Here is a 19,683-nt window from a genome sequence, read left to right as displayed (position 1 = left end):
GGATGACATGCATTAAGAGTTCACGGACCAAAGGATTCATTAAAAAGTTTACCCAAATCTATTCAGTTCCTGAGTTCTTAAAGGGAAAGTTCTGACAGTGTGATACTGAATAGTATCAATACCTCGTATATAATTTACTAATTTTATTATTCGTTTTCTGTATTCCCTCACTAGACTGTAAGCTCCATCCAGGAGACCAGGCGTGCCTGCCTGCTTTATTCTCTGCTGTATCCCCGGCACTTAGAATAGCGCCTAGCTCATAGTGGGCATCTAAATATTGGCTGAATGAATTAATACTTGAAAATGTAGGAGCAATTGAGGTTACCAAGGTAAAGCATGTACAGGTGAAAGAGAAAACGGACCAGAAAGAGCACAAGCGACCACGTCTGGAGGAAGGGACTGAAGAAAGCAAACAAACAGGCAGGGAGAGGACAGAGAGGGCGAACGAAGGAAAGGAAGTACCAAGCAGGCTCAGAGGAAGGCGCAGCTTCTAAAAGCAGCAGTCAGCAGTGCCAATGCTACGGGGTGTCCAGAGTGCATGGTAGAAGAACAGCAGTAACCTTGGGGGAACCAGTTGTTGACCTGGACGCAGAAGCCAGATTATAAAGGGTTAAAGAGTGAACACGTTGGAAGGCAATGAAGATGTTCTAAAAAGGTTTAACAGAGCAAAGGAGAGAGGTGAGGTACCAGGAGAAGGGTGTGTGTTATGCTTTGCTTCGCTTGGTTTTGTTAGAATAAAAGAAAAGCAGAGCTCTGAGGGCAGGGGGCTGTGTCTGCCCCAATCACAGCTGCACCCTCGGGGCCTAGATCAGAGCCTGACGCAGAGCAGCCTGAACTAAAGATTTCGCGCAGACTGGACGGTGGGGTAAAAGGACAGAGCCTGAGGGATAAGAGAAGGCCCTGGAGAAGGTAAGAGCCCGCATCAGAGGCAGACCTGAAAGGAAACAGTCAGCTGTGTTCAGACACAGAAACAAAGGAAGAAAGAGAAGAGGAGAAGAGAGCGTCAGGCGCTGAAGAGATGCTGGCGGAGCTTGTGCTGAGTGGCCTCAATGGGACTGATGAAGTTGGAGGAAGCGCCATCTCCTCAGAGCAAGGGGGCAAGAGTCACTGTGGAGTCTTGGGAAGAAATGTATGAAACAGGTGCCATCAGGAATGGGGGAGGGGTCGACAAGAAATGAATAAAAGGATGAAATAGATCAGAACCTAATTCAGGATCACAGATTGCAAGCAGGGCACCAGCCCCTCACAGAAGAGATGGCATGCGTTCCAGCGACCACTTACCCAAGGTGGGCTTGGACCACCGCAAATCAACCTCGGCAAGGTCCTCCAGCTCCTGCTGAGCCTGGTTGAGAGACACGGAGAGGATGTGGACAGACTGATAGGCAGCTGTGTTCGACAGCTCGCTTGTGGCATTAAATATCTGGAAAAGAAGCAGGAACGTCATTTCCGACACCGACCTAGCGGATGGTCAACGATGCTACTGCCTCCTGGTACACACCAACCCTCCGAGCTCCTTCTGAGCCTTTAGGATACCCAAACCAAATGACTAATCAGAACCAGTGGTGGGCTGGTCCGGATCGCCTTGATCCACAGAGACCATGATAAATCATGTCCCCAAAGAAGGTGGGAACACAATGAAATCTGAGATCTCAAAGACAAGTCTGTGTTAGATGAGAGGAGCTGTGGATGGGTTTAGGCTAAAGAAGGCCGATATCTTGAACGAAAATACTTCTATTAAGAAAAAGTATTTGCTAACATAAAGCCATGGCATTAACTTTTTTTTTAAATGGAGCCCAAAAGGCCGTGGGGAGGTAAGTTTATGTAATCCATAGGCCATGAGAGATGTATATTCAAAAGAAACACACCTGAGAAACGATTTTTGAACTCCTGAAACATCCTGAAATCAGCCTCAAGATGCTTATCTCCTCATCTCAGTCCTGGAAAATCACCCAGGAAAAACACGGGAGGCCTGGCAGTGTGAAAGGTGGTGTTCAGGGTGATTGCTGACAACAGTCCCAAGAAACCAAAGAAAAGGGTCCGTCCAAAGACACAGCACTTTTTCCCAAAGCACTTTTTGAAACCTCACCAGTTGCCAAGAGTGTGACAGGACTGGCTTAGGGTTCTTCTGGACACGAATGTGTGTGCTACACCGACTGGTTTCATTGTTAGTCCTATGAAGCATCATTCCTCTCTGGGCTTACATGTAAGTGCTATCTCCTTCAATCCTGATTTTTCAGTAGTTATGTTTCTCTTTATTTTAAAAAGAATGTATCATAAATATATTGTTTTGCTTTCTAATTAGTGTTTGTTTTTTCTGGTCTTCTCTCCATCCCCCTGGACAGTCTGGTCTTCCCAAAACAAAGGCCTAACAGGAGCCTCCAGAAAGCCAGTTACCACTGGCCTCCGGGAACAAGAGCTCCAGCTGAGACAGGACTGCCACAGCGAGAGGCACAGGAGGCTGGGCCGCTTTCCATTGGCCGCTGGCCACAGAGTGTGCAGCTGGCGGGCTTTGCCTCCCACCCGCCACAGAGAATGCAGCTGGCCTCGCCGCTGCAGTGCAGGAGCAGCCAGAGCGCCTCCACAGGGCATTTCATTGAAATGCGCTGCCCCCTGAATCGCCTTTTGACTTGCCGCTGAGCCTGCTGTGGCCAATAAGACGGCCAGATGCAAAAGAAATGGCTCTTTAGGTCCCAGTGGGAGCCGCAGCCTGAAATGCTCCCTGGGTAATGGCAGCTCTAGGCTGTCAGGGTTACTGGTCTTTCCACACATGGTCTCAGGAAAATTCCATAGGAAATCCAGACCTGCTTGTTCAGGATCTTCCCTGGCAAGTTTCATGTAAAATAAACATTAAAGACTAAGAAGAGACTAATGCACTCACAGTATATTTTGGCAGGGAAGTTATTTTTCAGCAGCAAGTACCTGTAAAAAGTCGCCTCCCTTGAAATTCAGTTCTGCACCAAGCACTAAGGATCGTATGTTGCTTCCATGGAAACAGGGGATGAAACTGCTTCTCTCCACCCACACCAGCTTCTGCACCGACTGGGAACTCCAGTGCCTCCTCGCAATGAGATGCTAGTTTCAGGGGGCAGTGCCGGGAACATGCGTCTTGTCTTTTAGACCCGTTGCTAACACTGTAGAGTACTGCAAGGCCAACAGAATTGGGGGGAGCGGGGCGGGGCGGGGGTTGGCATCCTCCTCTGTTGTTACCAGCACACAGAACTGGATCCAAAGCACTGGCTGGAAAACTTCCATTTTCAAACTCACATTTGTGTATTATTTCAAGCCAAAGCTCGAAAGCCACAGACAGTGTTAGCAAAAATGGGGGTGGGGGGAAATTCTTGCTGCATCTGATGACAATTACTTCTGAAATTGGTATCCTGTCCCAATATCACCAAGCCTTTTTGATGGAAGGATTTCCTTGGGGATACTGGCAGCAAACTTAGGAATAAAGAGATTTCAGGAAGATTTTCATTTAAATGACACTTGGTTTCCCTGCTGATGAGAGGGGAAGCCTTACTCCATCTGCTGAGATCAAATTTCATCTCATCAAACACCTCAGTGTAATTATGTTTCTACCAAGTATTGAAATGAGGATGTAAATGAATACCAAGGTATTTGAAGTCATTAAGGCTGCAGCGACTGGGAGAGCCCTACCACCTCTCTGGGGACCCGCAGTTCACCATCAAAGCAGCTGCTCACTGGTGTTCATTTTGTAACCTTTATACTACATTCTTGAATTAATGAAGAAACGTCAAGAATCTATTTCCTCAGAGAATCTTGGCATGGGGTCTGCACAGGGGAGCAAGGCATGTGTGTGAATGTGTGTGTGTATGTGCACACAAGTGCACGCACTGACGGACACAGGGAAACTTTACTTAAAAGAATTTGGATCCTGTATGTTACTTTACCTTCTACCACAGTACAGTATAGCAGATTTAGTCCAGAGAATAACTACAAATAAGCCAGTCATCACAACTCCTATGAATCTGGTATTGTAATGTGGCACCAGCCCTTCTCTTCTGGATTTTAATTCCCCTATTTGTAAAGCAGGAATGTGGGGATTGCTGAGATATTGAAAAATGGGCTTTCTATCTAATGTTGGCCATCTTCTTCCGAGCTAACTAGAAATATCCAAGTCTTAAGACATACCCTGACTTAGGAGGTGACAGATGAACATTTAGACTTTCCTCCATTTATAAACATCTCACTCAGTGTTATAAATAACACTTGATTTTAAAATTCCACTTTACCCTAACAACAAGATGGGCATACAATCTGCCATTTCCCTCATTTGACTGTGAAGAGTGGTTGGTTATAGTGGAAATCTTATCTCCTCAGAAAAGTCACATGGAGGGAGAGAAGGAGAAAGACAGAGACTCTATGTGTGTACACGCGCGTGTGTGTTGGGAGTCTTCAGGGGGAAAGGAGCAAGTGGAATCAAGGAGGAGTCATGTAAAGCATCCTTTTGATCAAAAAATAAAGTTCTACCGAGGGTTAAGAGACTAGAAAACTTGCCTTTTGGTACTGTCAGCCCCTAAAATTCAGTCTTGCAGACTAAGTGCGTGATTTAAAACAAACAAATAAAAAAAATTAACACTTGTCTTTTTCAGATGGAATCTTTTTTCTATTTCCCTGTATCTCAGAGCTTGTAGCCGTAGTTTAATACAGAATATGCTTAAGAGTAAATTCCAGGCAGAAAGAATGTGTTCTGTCTTAACAATCAAAATCTGATTAAGCTTGACAGAGAATGGGATGAGATCCCCTGGCACAGATTGCGGCTGAAAACCTGACTGTACAGATACAAATAGATCTGGTCCGTGCCTTTCTGTGCAAACAGAGAACTGTAATTAAAGCATTAAGGAAAATACTGTTTTCCTTAATGAGTTAACAGCAATCCCACTTCTATATAAAACCATGCTTTCTATCAAGAGATAAAACTTCAATTTTGCTTCTATTCACTTATGTTAAAAGGGAGCCCAGTTAAAGCCCAGTTAAAGTCCAGTTTAATAAACATTTAAATTCAAAAGGTTTCCGTATACTTAAGTAGGGCAGGAAGCAAGACTAAGAAAAATATTGGTTAGGAAGACATAAATGCAAGAATTTAGATTTTTAAATTAGAAAACTAATAATGAAAGGAAGTAGAGATGTCCAGAGTAGAATCTTTTTAGGAGCATTATTTATTAATTGGTTAAAAAAAGGAAAAAAAAAAAAAGGAAGAAACCATAAGGGGTAGAAGCTATAGAAGCAAAACAAGAAATCATAAGTATGCGCAAGGACTCAATTTTATAAATTTTTTAAAAAAGATTAATTGAGATCATGGTCTAGCTGTAGAGGTTTTTAAATCTCAAATTTAAATATTTCTCAAAGATGGAGAAGTAGATAATGGAAAAAAGGCAAGGAAATAAAAATCAACTTGAGGAGGAACTGAGTTTTAGAGAAAGAGCTAGGGAAGACAATCTTTTCAAGATCTCAACCTATTAAAGGAAACAAATGAAAGTACACATCAAAGTATATAAACATATTAGTTCTGATGAATAATGCAAATTAAATCATTTATTCCTAAGATTCTTATTTATATAACGTGCCTCTTTATTGTAAACTGAGCCTTTGATAGATATTTAAGATATCAGTTAGGTGAATATCAATTTCTTGATTTTTTAACTTGCTCTTAAAAATTATAGTTATTTCATGCTCATTATAGAAAAATCAAAAAATACAGACAAGCAAAGAAAACTAATTCCAATTTCAAATGTGCCAAAGAATTTAACTCACACTAATTTCTCTGGATGTCTGATACTGAGTGAAAAATATTTACTCATCTTTCAGCAATATTTTAAGCTGATAATCTTTAAATATGTCTATGAACTTGCTACCGTCCAGCCCTTATCCTAATATATATGAAACAGCAATGGTCTCGCTTACTTTTATTTTGAAATCAGATAGCTTCCACTAAACAAAGCAATGACAATTCTGAGGCCCAAAAGCAATAACCCCATCACACCGTACCTAGAAATCCACTCTCTTTATTCTAGACTGTTTTTGTGTTCAATTAGAAGGTGGAGTTGTTTTTAAAAAGAAATCTCAGTGCTAAAGACATTTAGCACCAAGGCTTTTGTTCTACCACCATTGTCTTGCTAGGATACCAATTAACAATTAAGAAACTTTCTCCCTTGATAACTCTTTCAATGTCCTTTTTATCCAGCGTTACTTAAGAGACCTCACTCATCGTGTGTCAGAGGGGCCCTATCCTCTAATAGCAATGGGCACAGGAACACTTCAAGATGAGTTTCATCACTGACAACGTATTGGCAGGTCGGCATTCCCTTGTTCTGTCCCACTTGATTCTCCAGGTACTGTATATGCCCCATCCCCTACCTGGGAGCTCATGTAGTGCTCTTCCTCCCGACATGCTATCAGGGTAAACAAGAGCCCAGTGAAGTCTCTCTATAGCTACAATAAGGGAGAAAAAAATGCTAGTTCTCAAAATTTAAGAAAAATTAATCTTCAAAGGCCATGACTGAAACAGAGAAAAAAACTGACACTAACAAAAGAAATCCCAGGCCATGAAAAAGTTGAGCAAAAAGAGTCATCAATGGCTCTTATTTCTGTGTAAAAAATATATATATATATATTAATTTGATATATGAATATATATATCAATTTGACACATGACCCCTAACTGAAGTATCAAGGTGTCTGCGTGCGGCTTACCTTGGGATGGTTCAACAATAACAACAACAAACAGATAAATCAAATATGGCAAAATACTTACAACTGTCGATCTAGGTGATGGATATATAAGTCTTTATAAGTCTCTTAACTTCTGTGTGTGTTTTATGTTTTTACAATAAAAAGCTTTTTTAAATAATGACATCTTATATTTAGACATCATTTTTCAATTTCTAAGGGCCTTTTAGAGACAAACAAAATAGTTTAATCTTCATAATGGCCCTGTTAGTTAGGTCAGATATAGTTGTAGTATAGTCATTAAAACTAAGCCTGAGACATTTAACAAAATTCAACAAACTTTCATGATAAAAACTCTAAGACAAGTAGGAATAGAGGGAAATTTTCTCAATATGATAAAAGGCATTTATGAAAAACCCACAGGTCACATCATAGAAAGACTGAAAGCTTCCTCCCTAAGACCAAGAACAAGACAAGGATGTCTGTTTTCACCACTGCTATTCAACATTGTACTGGAAGTTCTAGCCAGAGCTGTTAGACAAGATGAAAGAAATAAAAGGCATCCAAATTGCAAAAAAAAAAAAGGTAAAACTATTTCTAACTGCAGATAATATGCTCCTATACATAGAAAATCCCAAAAGAACCTACAAGAAAGCTACTAGAGCTAATAAACAAATTCAGCAAAGTTTCAGGGTACAACATCAAAATGCAAAAATCATTTGTTTCTATAAATGAGCAATGAACAATCTTAAAAGGAAATTAAGAAAGAAGTTCTATTTATAATAGTATGTAAAAGAAAAATACTTCAGAATAAATCTACCCAAGCAGGTAAAAGACTTGTACACTGAAAAACTATAAAATATTACTGAAAAAAAAAAGGAAGATCTAAATTAATAGAAAAACATTCTATGTTCATGGATAGGAAGACTTAACATTGTTAAAATGTCAGTACTACCCAAAGCAATCTACAAATTCAACACAATACCTATCAAAATTCCAACAACCTTTTTTGCAGAAATGGAAAATCATATTCTCACATTTATATGGAATTACAAGGGATCTTGAATAGCCAAAACAACCTTGAAAAAGAAGAATAAAGTTGGAGCACTCACATGTCTCAACTTTGAAACTTACCACAAAGCTACAGTAATTAAAACAGTACGGTACTGCCATAAGAAGAGACATATAGACCAATGGAATAGACTAGCCGAGAAATAAACCATATATATATATATATCTATATATATATATCTATATCTATATCTATATCCAATGGATTTTTGAAAAAAGTGCCAAGACCATTCAATAGAGGAAGGACAGTGTTTTCAACAATTGATGCTGGGAGAACTGGATATCCACGTGCAAAAGAATGAAGTTAGACCCTCACCTTACACTATATACAAAAAAGTGATTAAAACGGATCAAAGACCTAAACTTAAGATATAAAACTAAAAAACTCTTAGAAGAAACATTGGGAAAATCTTCATGTCATTGGACTTGGCAACAATTTCAAGAAGATAATACTAAAAGCATAGACAACAAAAGAAAAAATAGATAAACTGAACTTCATAAAAATTAAAAACTTTTATGTATCAAAGAACACTCTCAAAAAAGTGAAATGACAAACTAAGAATGAGACAAAATATTTACAGATCGTGTATCTGACAAGCAATTAATACCTAGAAGATACAAATAATTCCTACAATTTAACAACAAGCAACCCAATTCAAAAATGGGGGGCTTCCCTGGTGGCGCAGTGGTTGAGAATCTGCCTGCCAATGCAGGGGATATGGGTTCGAGCCCTGGTCTGGGAAAATCCCACATGCCACGGAGCAACTAGGCCTGTGAGCCACAGCTACTGAGCCTGCGCGTCTGGAGCCTGTGCTCCGCAACAAGAGAGGCCGCGATAGTGAGAGGCCCGCACACCGCGATGAAGAGTGGCCTTCACTTGCCACAACTAGAGAAAGCCCTCGCACAGAAACGAAGACCCAACACAGCCAAAAATAAATAAATAAATAAATAAATTTAAAAACAAACAAAACAAAACAAACAAAAAAAATGGGCAAAGGGCCTAAGTAAACAATTTTCCAAATAAGACATACAAATGGCCAATAAATACATGAGATAATACTCAACATCACTAGTCACTAGAGAATGCAAATCAAAACCACATTAAGATACCACTGCACACCTACTAGTGTGGCTATAATCAAGAAAATGGAAAGTAACACGTGTTAGAATGCAGTGAAATTAGAACATTTGTATATTGCTGGTAGGAATGTAAAATGGTACAGCCACTGTGGAAATGGTTTGGTGGTTCCTCAAAAGTTAAATATAGAACTAACCCAGCAATTCCACTCATAGGCATATATCCAAAAGAAGTGAAAACAGGAACTGGAACAGATATCTGTACATCAATGTTCATAGCAGCATTACTCACAATAGCCAAAAGGTGGAAACAACCCAGGTGTTCATCAATAAATGAATGGATAAGCAAAATGTGGCATATACAATAGAATACAATTCAACCATAAAAAGGGATAAAAGTTTGATATATGCTACATGGATGGACCTTGAAAGCATGATCCTTAGCAAGATAAGTCAGACACAGAAGAACAAGTATTGTATGGTTCCACTTATATGAGGTACCTAGAAGAGGCAAATTCATAGAGAGAAAGCAGAATAGAGGTTACCAGGAGGCAGGAGGAAGGGGAAGGGGGGATTTATTGTTTAATGGGTACAGAGTATACATTGGGGATGATGAAAAAGTTTTGAGGATAGATAGTGGTGATGGGTACACACAGCACTGTGAATATATTTAATGCCACTGAATTGTACACTTACCAACAATGATACATATTATGTTATATTCATTTTAACCACAATTTTTTAAAAGCATGTTTTACAAAGTTTCATAAACACCAAGTGATTTGCTCCAAGCCATACAACTAGTAAGAGGCAAAGCCAACATTCACTCTCAATTTTTAAATCTCCATGAAAACAAAAGACAGAGTATGTTAGCTGCCCAGCATCCAAACAAAATCTAATTGTTTTGATTTCCTAGGCTCTCTCCAGAAGCTCATCTTCTAAGACCAATCAAAAAGAAGAGTAATCTACTTTGCCTTCAATTTGATATGAAATCTCCATTACCATCAAATACTCTGTAGCTTCTGCCTTTAGCCCAGGAAGGTGAGAAAATAGTGCCCCACACACTGACACACTAGCCGTGACTAAGAAAGCAGGCTCTGGGGTCGCATTCATATCCTGGATCCACAATTACACTGTGACCTTAGGCAGGGAACTTAACCTCAGATGGGCCAGTTTCCTCATCTGTGAGATAGGAATATCTTATAAGTACTTACCACATAAAGTTGTTAATCGAATTAATTAACACATGCAAAGAAAGCACTTAGAACAGATCTTGGCACACGGTAGAAAAAGAAGGCTTCTACCTCCTTCTCCTCCTTGCCCCTTTCCTCTTCCTCGTTTATCTTCCTCGTATCAACATTATTAACACTGAGACTCTGCAAATTACCTGTGAAACAGTCATCTGCATGTTACTTTGCCCACTGCAAAGCCAGACATCTCCAAATAAGACATCATGAATTCTCAGGGTGAAGTTCTTCCTCCCAAGAATCTGCTGTGCCATCACTTCATAAGGTCCACCAGGCTTCACAGGATCCAGTACCACCATCCAGCTATTAGAGTGTGCTGAAATAATAATAAGGCTCCAAGAATTAATCAATCAATCAACTAAAGTGAAATTAAAACCCAATCCTGTCATGCATCAGACTCATTTGTGGCGATTCCCAGCTTCTGTGATGAACTGGATTCAAAGCTGTGAAGACTGGCCAAATTTCAGACAGGTCAACAGAAATAACAAAAGCAGCAGCGTAGCTATCTTTAATCTGTACCAATCCCTCCTTACTTTTAATCAAAGCATTTACAAGAAAAATAAATCACCCAGTTATAATCCTAAACGAGGATAGACAAAAATACACAGAGATTAAAATTCAAGGGAGTTTAATACAAAAACATAAAATAGAAATTCTTCCTATACCATCCAACTATCAATATTAACATAATCCTAATCTAACAGATTTACCCAGTGCCCCAAACTAACTTGTGAGCACAGGTTAGAGAAAATCACTTATCCTCTGAAACTGACTTGATGGTATCATCCTTGTCATCAACCCCCCAACTCCTCCCCCTGTTGCTCTCAGGGATTAATACCACCAGTGGTTCTGGGCTCTCTTATCAACAGTTAAACAGGTGACACATAAAGAAGTAGTAGGAGGCACATAAATTAATCTCTCTTTGAAGAAGATATTGAGACTTGCCCAATTAATTATTTTCACAGAGTTATTTACCAGACTTAAGGTTTTTGAACGCAGTTTGGGAGATGAAAAGCTATCCAAGACCCTATTTCAGAAATTCATAGCATATTCCTTAGCAACCACCCCCCTACCACCTTCCCACCTCTCACCCACGCACACCACCACCGCTGCCAACATCATACTCGGAGACTTAAGAAAAATATCTTCCAAGTGGCAAAATTATGCCTAGGAGAACCAAACAACAGGAACAAAGTTGAAGAAACGAGAGGGAGAAAACAGACAAAATAGAGAGATGATTGTTTTAAAATAAATATTCTTGGACTTCCCTGGTGGCGCAGTGGTTAAGAATCTGCCTGCCAATGCAGGAAACACGGGTTCGAGCCCTGGTCCGGGAAGATCCCACATGCCACGGAGCAACTAAGCCCGTGTGCCACAACTACTGAGCCTGTGCTCTAGAGCTTGCGAGCCACAACTGCTGAGCCCGCGGGCCACAACTACTGAAGCCCACGTGCCTAGAGCCCATGCTCCGCAACCAGAAGCCACCACAATGAGAAGTCCGCACACCGCAACGAAGAGTAGCCCCCGCTCGCCACAACTAGAGAAAGCCCACGCGCAGCAACGAAGACACAACGCAGCCAAAAATAAATAAATTAAATAAATAAATTTTTAAGAAAAGAAATTTATTAAAAAAATAAATATTCTTGGCATAATGCTGAAGAATATGGACTGATTTATAATTTGTGTCCATCGTATCAATGTAAATTCAAAGGGAAAGAATGGCAAGAGCTAGAAACGAGGCATCCTTAGGTTATTACACCAACCGGAAAAAATTAATTATAAAAAAACTAGCCAAGTGCCTACTCGTGCCAGACACTGTGCTAAGTTCCTCTTAATCAGTAAGAGCTAAGAAGAGAAGTCCAGCCTCACGGCAGGAGATTGGTAAAGGCTCAAACCATAAAGGATTACTCAGAGTCCTGTGGGAAGCATCCAAACCCCTCAGGCATCAGTGAAAGGGCACAGGTCGCTCCTCTCAGAAGCGCAACTGACTGAGCCTGCTGCTCCCACCCCTGCAAGGTCAGTTAAGCCCAGGACCAAACGTTCGCTATTGCTTTTAACACCACCAATAGTCACAGACATCAACATATTAAATGCAGAATTCACCTAACGCAGAAAAATCACTGTTTTGGAAACAGTGGGCAGCTAGTACAGATTGTGTCGCACAGGTGTGATGTGCTCCGTATGGCTCTCTCGTCTGAGCAGGCAGACTCTCCAATCTGTCCCAACCGCAGCCTTGCCAAGGTCTCTCCAGACTTCTTGCACTGACGTTGCTTACTGGAGCTCTGTCCTCCTGCCACCGACATTACTCATTTGTGATGATGAGGTCAATCCCTAGAAAACCCAGGACAGGACTATTTTTGAGCCTTCTACTACTGTACAAGCTATTCCTAGTCCCTGCTGTTAATTAGGTATTTACATTTAGTCTCTATCCAGGCAATATGGCTGGTGTGGAAAAGCGCCTTCACCAGAGCTTCTGAAAAGCTTTGCTGCCCAGCAATAAAAAGACAAAGACGGAAAGGGGGGGATATTGGGGCAAAACAGGGCAACACCATCCTACACTCAGAGGATGAGCTCCCTCTAGAGCCTAAAGCGTCTGAAGAGAACTAGGCATGGAGATCTGAGCCTTGTTCCCCAGGACTGCTCCCCCCCAGGAAACTGCTCGACTTCCACAAAGACCTTGCAGAACTTCCTTCTGTTCTAGTCCTCGAGTTCTTTTAGTTTCTAGCTCTTTTCCTCTCCCACTTCGTAACAGAAAAACTCTGACACAAGAATGAGTGTTAAGTAAAGTTAACTGCCACGCAAGGCAGGGGAAACCAGCTCCACTACAGAGGGGTTATTAATGGTCAAAGTAACTCAGAAATAATTTGTTTAAAACAATGTGGATTTACTGCCATGTAAGTATCGATATATACAAAAGAGAGCGGCCCTTGTGAAGACTGTTTCTTAGACTCAAGGCAAGGGTGGGACGTTTCACAAGGAGAATTGATTAGGCCTTGGCCTGTCCGTTAAGGACCGGTTGATGAAAGTGCAGCTGACCACAGGCCAGTGAAGTCCAGTTATAGATTTCAGAAACTGTGTTGACCCACCAAGTCCATTAGGTTGAGTCCAAGCAATAAAATTGAGTGATGGGACTTCCCTGGTGGCACGGTGGTTAAGAATCCGCCTGCCCATGCAGGGGACACGGGTTCGAGCCCTGGTCTGGGAAGATCCCACATGCCGTGGAGCAACTAAGCCCGTGCGCCACAACTACTGAGCCTGTGCTCTAGAGCTCGCGAGCCACAACTACTGAGCCCGCATGCCACAACTACTGAAGCCCGCGCGCCTAAAGCCCGTGCTCCACAACAAGAGAAGCCGCCGCAATGAGAAGCCCGTGCACCGCAGCGAAGAGTAGCCCCCGCTGGCCACAACTAGAGAAAGCCCGCGAGCAGCAACAGAGACCCAATGCAGCCAAACATACATACATACACAGATAAATAAATAAATAAATATATATTTAAAAAAAAAATTGAGTGACAAACCACAAAGAGTTGAAGTTCACCATCCAGCTGGCTTTTGCTGAGCTTGATGGGCTTTCTGAGCAACAGTTGCTCTGGTTCCTTCCTCTGGGCCCCAATCACTTGCTATCTTGCGACATCTCTTACCAAACCGGGCTCAGGTTTCTGTAAATGCTCATTTTTGTTGCATTCAAATCTCTGCTTCCTCCCATTCTTTCTTCTTCTATCTAGGAAGATTCATGCGCTTCCTTCATTGTACAGCTACTGAGAGAGTTTACTGGGTGCCAGGCACTCCATCAAGTAAATGGCAGAGAGTAAACCCCAGTCCTCCTGGGTTATACTGACAAGAAAGCCACGCAAACTGACTGGGGCTTTGTGTTTTCCAGCCAATGGTTAGCGTATCTGGTGGCCTATTTCTCACTGTCCCTCTTCTCTTCCTCTTCCAGCCAAGAGCATAAGTAAAGAACTCTCTCCATGTTCTCTCCATCTCCCTGACCAACCCCACCTCAAAATGAGAATAATAAACAATCAAAGCCAAAAAATTAAAAGAATTTGTCTAGAGACATGATTAGTCATGAAGTGCATCTTGCTATTTTTTCTCTTTGCTATTCACATCAGATGTTAATTGTTTTTCAGGTTATTGTGCCAAACCTCAGAAACCAAGAAGAGAAAAAGGAAAATTATCCAACAACCTTTCCCTTCCCAAGAGGGAGAACCTAGAGCTGGAAGCAGCCCTAATCACCTCTTCCCCCACAGAAGCCTGGCACTCCACCAGGTGCAAACGGGTCCACTGGTTTGTGGAAGTGACCTGGAGCTAAAGAAGGCCTTACTGCCCAAACCGCCCCTGCCTGACCTGCATTATTCTGTATAAAGTTCATCTCCACCACCACCAAATATGAATGTAAAAAAAAAAAAGCTTAACTATTTTTCTATCAATAAAACTGTTGATGCAAGTTACTTAAACTATAGCTTGCTATGGCAGACACACCCTAAGGTGACCCCCAGTGAGTCACACCCTTGTACAGTCCCTCCCCTCAAGTGCAGGCAGAATATATGATTTGCTTCCAATCAACAGAAAATGGCAAACGGGATAAGATGCCATTCTCATGATTAAGTTACATTACATGGAAAAGATGAAGGGGTCTTGCAGATATAATTAAAATCCCTAATCAGTTGGCTTTAAATTAATCCAAAGGGAGATTATCCTGGCTGGGCCTGACCTAAATAAGGTGAGCCCTTTAAATAGGGTCTAGAGGTCAGAGATTTGAAGCAGCAGAAATGCTGCCATGAATTCTACAGGCACAAGGAAATGAATCTGCCAGCAACCTAAGGGTGCTTGGAAGCGAATCGTTCCCTAGTCGAGCCTCTGGATGAGAATGTAGCCCAGCCAACACCTTGATTTCAGCCTTCTGAAACTCTGAGTAGAGAACCCAGATAAATGATGGTCAGGCTTCAGATCTACAGAAATTGTGAGATAGTAAAAGTGTGTTGTTTTAAGCACCTATGTTTGTGGTAACTTATTATGTGGCATAGAAAATTAGCACGCACGTTAACACTGCAACCAGGAGATTTTTAATTTTCTAAGAGGTTTGGGCCTTTTGTATTTTCTATTACCTCAATCATGACAAATTCAGGCAGATACACCTTCAGTTTATCACCTACATATGCATCCCCCATGTGTGTCAAAGTGAGAGGATATAGACTATTTGCCCCAATTTTACTCCTTGTGTCTGAGAGAATCATCATGCATCACTTGACAACATGGCTTGAACAGGCCCAGAACCTGACCATATTCCAAGTCATCCCTCAGGTTTTAATTTTCCCAATGCTTAAGTGTCAGTCTGCTGGACAAAAACCTTTACGTTGTTAAATTCCACTTTGCTGTGGGCACCTAGGGGATTATAGGTAATAAGTTAAATATTAACAGAGATAGAGAGTCTGGCTGAAAATCCCAGAGTCATCATCAAAATTTAAATAGAAGTCAACCCTTCAATGTGCCCTATAGTATCTCTTTTGAGAAACATTTTCTTCGCTGCCCTGTGAAATTTCTTACATGTCTATCTCTTTTATTCCAAATAACATTTTATCCATTTTGCTTCATGGGCAGGACAGAGCACGCCGTCCACGGAAGTAGGTTTGTGGATCTGTATAAACCACAATACCTTTCTTCTCTCCCAAGCCAGTGTGGAGAGCCTAACAAATACATCTACCCGCCACCCCACCAATAACAATCTCTTTTCCTGTAAAATTACCTCAAGAGTCCATGAATCACTTGGCTCCCTTAAGTTGCTGCTGGATATTTTAACTCCAAACGAAGCATCACTTTGCAGTGAAGCAACTGAAGCATTACTTGAACCTAAATTGCTAAATGTGGAAGGACACCATGAGACAGTGAGTTCTTGGAGGGTGGGCACATTCTTCTTTGTATTTTCTAGGGTTGCTAGCTCAGTGTTTTATACATAATAAGCCTTCGGTTGATGTTTATAGAATTGAACTCAAAATAAGTGAGCAGGTTCACTATCACAGTAAAGGAGAAGAGGGGCTCATCCCCTAATTATTACCTTTTATTCCTTCTCGTCACCACCTACCCTCCTGTCTCGTCTCTGGACACTCCAAATATTGGCCCTGCAACAGCCATGAAGGGGAAAAAACTAAAAATAATGCATAAGAACATTTTTAAAAACTGAAATGCTATGTATTATGTGCTTTCTCTATTTCTATGGCACTGTACAGTCTCTGTCTCCTAAATATTTACTGGTAATGTTATTTTTTAGCACTAAGGAAATCCTATTTATTGTTTTCAAACAATTACATCAATTCTTTAGATCTCTAAATCAATGTCTTTTTACTGAGAGTACCACTATCTGTACTCCGTACTGCTCATTTCTGAGATGGATGCAACACAAAAAGAAAGCACTGCTAGTCTCCTGAATTCTTCATTTTCGGTATATCCTACAAGTCACCAATAGCATTTAAATCTAACAGAGAACAACTTCTCAATCAGCTTAAGCTTCCCTTTTAGGTCTCTGAACTTCACCCAATAAGCTTCTTACCTTAAAAAGTCTTAAAACCCAAGAACTAGAAGCACTTACCTTGCATCTATGCCTGGTACTTAGTATTTCTTAATGTTTGCTGAATGGAAATGAATTATTAAAAGTCTGCACCAGCATCTGGATCGCTCTGGATTGGATATCGGTCCCGTGTATTGACAAAACTAATCAGGTAATCCTTGTTTTCAGGGGCCAATAAAATTTCCACAAGCTTCGCTGTCACATATATATTCAAGTCCCCTCTCAAACCACCAGCCTCCACATTAACTCCACCCCCCCAGAGAAGCCTCCTCACCTCTCACCTCAACATCCCATAGCTCCGTAGTTACCTCTAACTAAGATACAACCAGGTCTCCACTTGACCCAGCCCTGAGCACACCTTCCTGCATCTGGTAACTCTGAGCTCCTCCGCATGCTATCTTATACATCTTTATCTCTCTCTCTTTTTTTTTTTTTTTTACATCTTTATCTCTTCTAGACTCCTTTTAGGACGTCTCTTCGTGAAGCCTGCTAATTGCTAATTCTCACCTATTTGAGAATTAGCCACTATTTGGGGTCAAGCCTTCAATGTCTATTGCCTAAATATCATAACAGCCTGCTAGCAGGTCCCACCACCTTTAGTCTCACGCATCTCCAATCCTTCTTCCACAGTGGTGCCAGAGTAATCTTTCTAAAATACAAATCGGACTGTGTTATTTTGCTGCTTAAAATCCATCTATCCAAAGTACAGTGTACGCTCCATAGCAACGACAAACAAGCCTCCCTGCGTTTCCAACCTTATCTCCTGCCATCCACCACCGGTCACACACCCCAGTGGTCCGGACAAACCAACCTGCCTGCCATTCCTCCAGTGACCCAGGCTCACTCACGCCTCCATGCCTTTGCCCAGGCTCTTCCCTCTACCTGGCTTGCCCTGCTCATCTTTCAAAATAAGCCTTAGACTAAGTTAATTTTCCCTCTTAAGCACTCCCATAGCACTCTATACTTCCCCATTGTGGCACTTACTACACTTAACTGTAATTGCTTCTTATTTTTCTGTCTCTCCTCAAATCCATAAGCTTCATTAGGGGAGAGACCACATCTGTTTTGCTCATCACTGCCTAACCAGTACCTGGCACGGTATCTGGCACTTAGTAGGCACTCAGTAAATATTTGAGTGACTGACTAAATATTATAATAATAATAGTAACAAAAATAACAACAGCTAACACTTCTTCAGTACTTATTGTGTGCCGGGCACTGTTCTAAGTACTTTAAATATGTTCATTCATTTAACCCTCACAATAATCCTAAATATTATTATCACTGCTATACAAATAAAGAAATTGTGACAGAGAGATGTTAAATTACATGTCCAAGGTTATATTGCCATTAAGCGACAGAGTCAGGGTCTGAATGGGGATGGTGAATTCCAGAGCCTAGGTTCTTAACCCCTCCTCAATACTACCTCTCTTTTATATACGATTCAGTTCAAATGTCACCTTCAGTGGAAACCTTCCCTTACCATCCAATCTGAGTTAGATGTTTCTCTTCTGTAACCCATGATACCCCATATCCACCTCCACCAGAGCACCTATCACACTGCACTACATGGCTTGGTGTCTATTCCCATTATTCCATGAGCTCCTTGAGGACAGGGACTTTGACTTGGTCTTATTTTTCTTTGTATCCTCAGTGCACACGGTAAATACTCAAAGAACTTTTATGGATGGATCGATGGATGGATCGATGGATGGATGGATAACCTGAGCTGGACTCTTAGCATTCATTTTCAGATCATCCAGCAGGTGGCAGGAGAAGACAAAAGCTGAGTGGAGGATGGCCTGTCTTACCTTTCACACTGGTCACTTTCTTCATGATGGTTTCCTGATCTTGGCACAGAGTCACTGTCACTGTGGCTCCGGATACTCCATAGCCCCAAATCACTGCCCCTGCAGGCTCCTTCTGCAGCACCATGTAATTATCGATGTAGGAAGCAAAGCGAAAACCAACATCTAAAAAATTTAGCAAACACTTAGGAGAGCATCATTGGAGAGATTCATCACCAGATTGAATCTGGTTAAATGTCAAGGAACATACAGTCTTAATACATGAGAATTTGAAGATAACCAGTCCTTTTAATTTTCTAAAATGAGAGCTTATTCCTCCTGATTAGCTAAGCAACATAACAAGAACAGTTTCCAGCAATATGCATCACAGTACAAGATGACCAATAAGGAAAACTCACAAAGCCTAGGGCAACCCATTTACCACAAGCCTCCTCCCCTTCAAAGCTTTTCATCTTCCTTTGCTCTCAGGCTTGGCCCAAACGCTTGACTCTCTCCCCCCAAAATCACCAAAATGCTCTTTTTATGCACCTCACAGATGGTATTTATGAGAAAAATAAAACCACTTCCTTTCCCTACTTCGCATTACCACTCCCACTCCTCATAGCTGGGAATAAAGAAGGCTGCCTCTCTTCAACACAGCCTTTTCTAAACTTTTCCCCCACTCTTTATCTCCCCCTTTCCATCCTCTCAGTGTCGATTTCCCTCAAATAATTCTCCTTATCGTGTTTTTTGACAACCCACTGAAAATTCTAAATAAACATTTATGAATATCTGCAACCAGTCTGCTTCCTTCTAAGGTAAATTCAGATAAATTAAGATGCAAAAAATAAGGTCAGTGAGAGACAGAAGGTCAAAGTGTCTGAACAAAAGGTCTTTTGTTGCAATTCACCCATTTCACAAGCTAAATTATACAAAACGAGAACGAGCACTTGAAACTGTGGATTCTATTCTAGACAGTCACTAACAAGACTGAATAAGAATTCACTTTAACGATATCATTCCTATTTTTAACATCCAGCCTATATCGAAGTATTTTATTAATAACAAGCATCTATCCAAATTATCTCAGTGGGTTCCTCATCAAAACTTCATAAGGGGGAAAAAAAAACTTTTTTTAAGTTACATCCCAATTTGTCTGAACAAAACAGACAAAACTCCCTAGAAGAAAATAATTAACAAAATTAAGATTTTTTTAAAGGGTTTTAAACAAAAATGATAGGCAGGAAAG

General features: G+C 41.1%; 1 protein-coding gene across 3 annotated transcripts in view; it reads right to left on the bottom strand.

Annotated features, from left to right (window-relative positions):
* Positions 1 to 19,683, bottom strand: part of SIAE (sialic acid acetylesterase) — a 35,944-nt gene that overhangs the window by 13,606 nt on the left and 2,655 nt on the right. The window contains exons 2-4 of one of the 3 annotated variants that reach the window (XM_036860609.1): positions 18,459 to 18,620; positions 10,223 to 10,398; positions 1,282 to 1,420 (exon numbers count right to left, since the gene is read on the bottom strand). In XM_036860609.1, coding sequence (XP_036716504.1) covers positions 1,282 to 1,420; positions 10,223 to 10,398; positions 18,459 to 18,620 — 477 coding nt within the window. Of the gene's footprint in view, positions 1 to 1,281; positions 1,421 to 10,222; positions 10,399 to 16,137; positions 16,219 to 18,458; positions 18,621 to 19,683 lie in introns of those variants that run through there. The other 2 variants (XM_036860611.1, XM_036860610.1) reach the window with 2 other exon arrangements.

This window comes from Balaenoptera musculus, chromosome 8 (genome assembly GCF_009873245.2).
Source record: "Balaenoptera musculus isolate JJ_BM4_2016_0621 chromosome 8, mBalMus1.pri.v3, whole genome shotgun sequence".
Classification (NCBI taxonomy): Eukaryota; Metazoa; Chordata; class Mammalia; order Artiodactyla; family Balaenopteridae; genus Balaenoptera; species Balaenoptera musculus.
The sequence above is the reverse complement of the archived record's forward strand: the minus strand, read 5'-3'. Positions and strand labels throughout refer to the sequence as shown.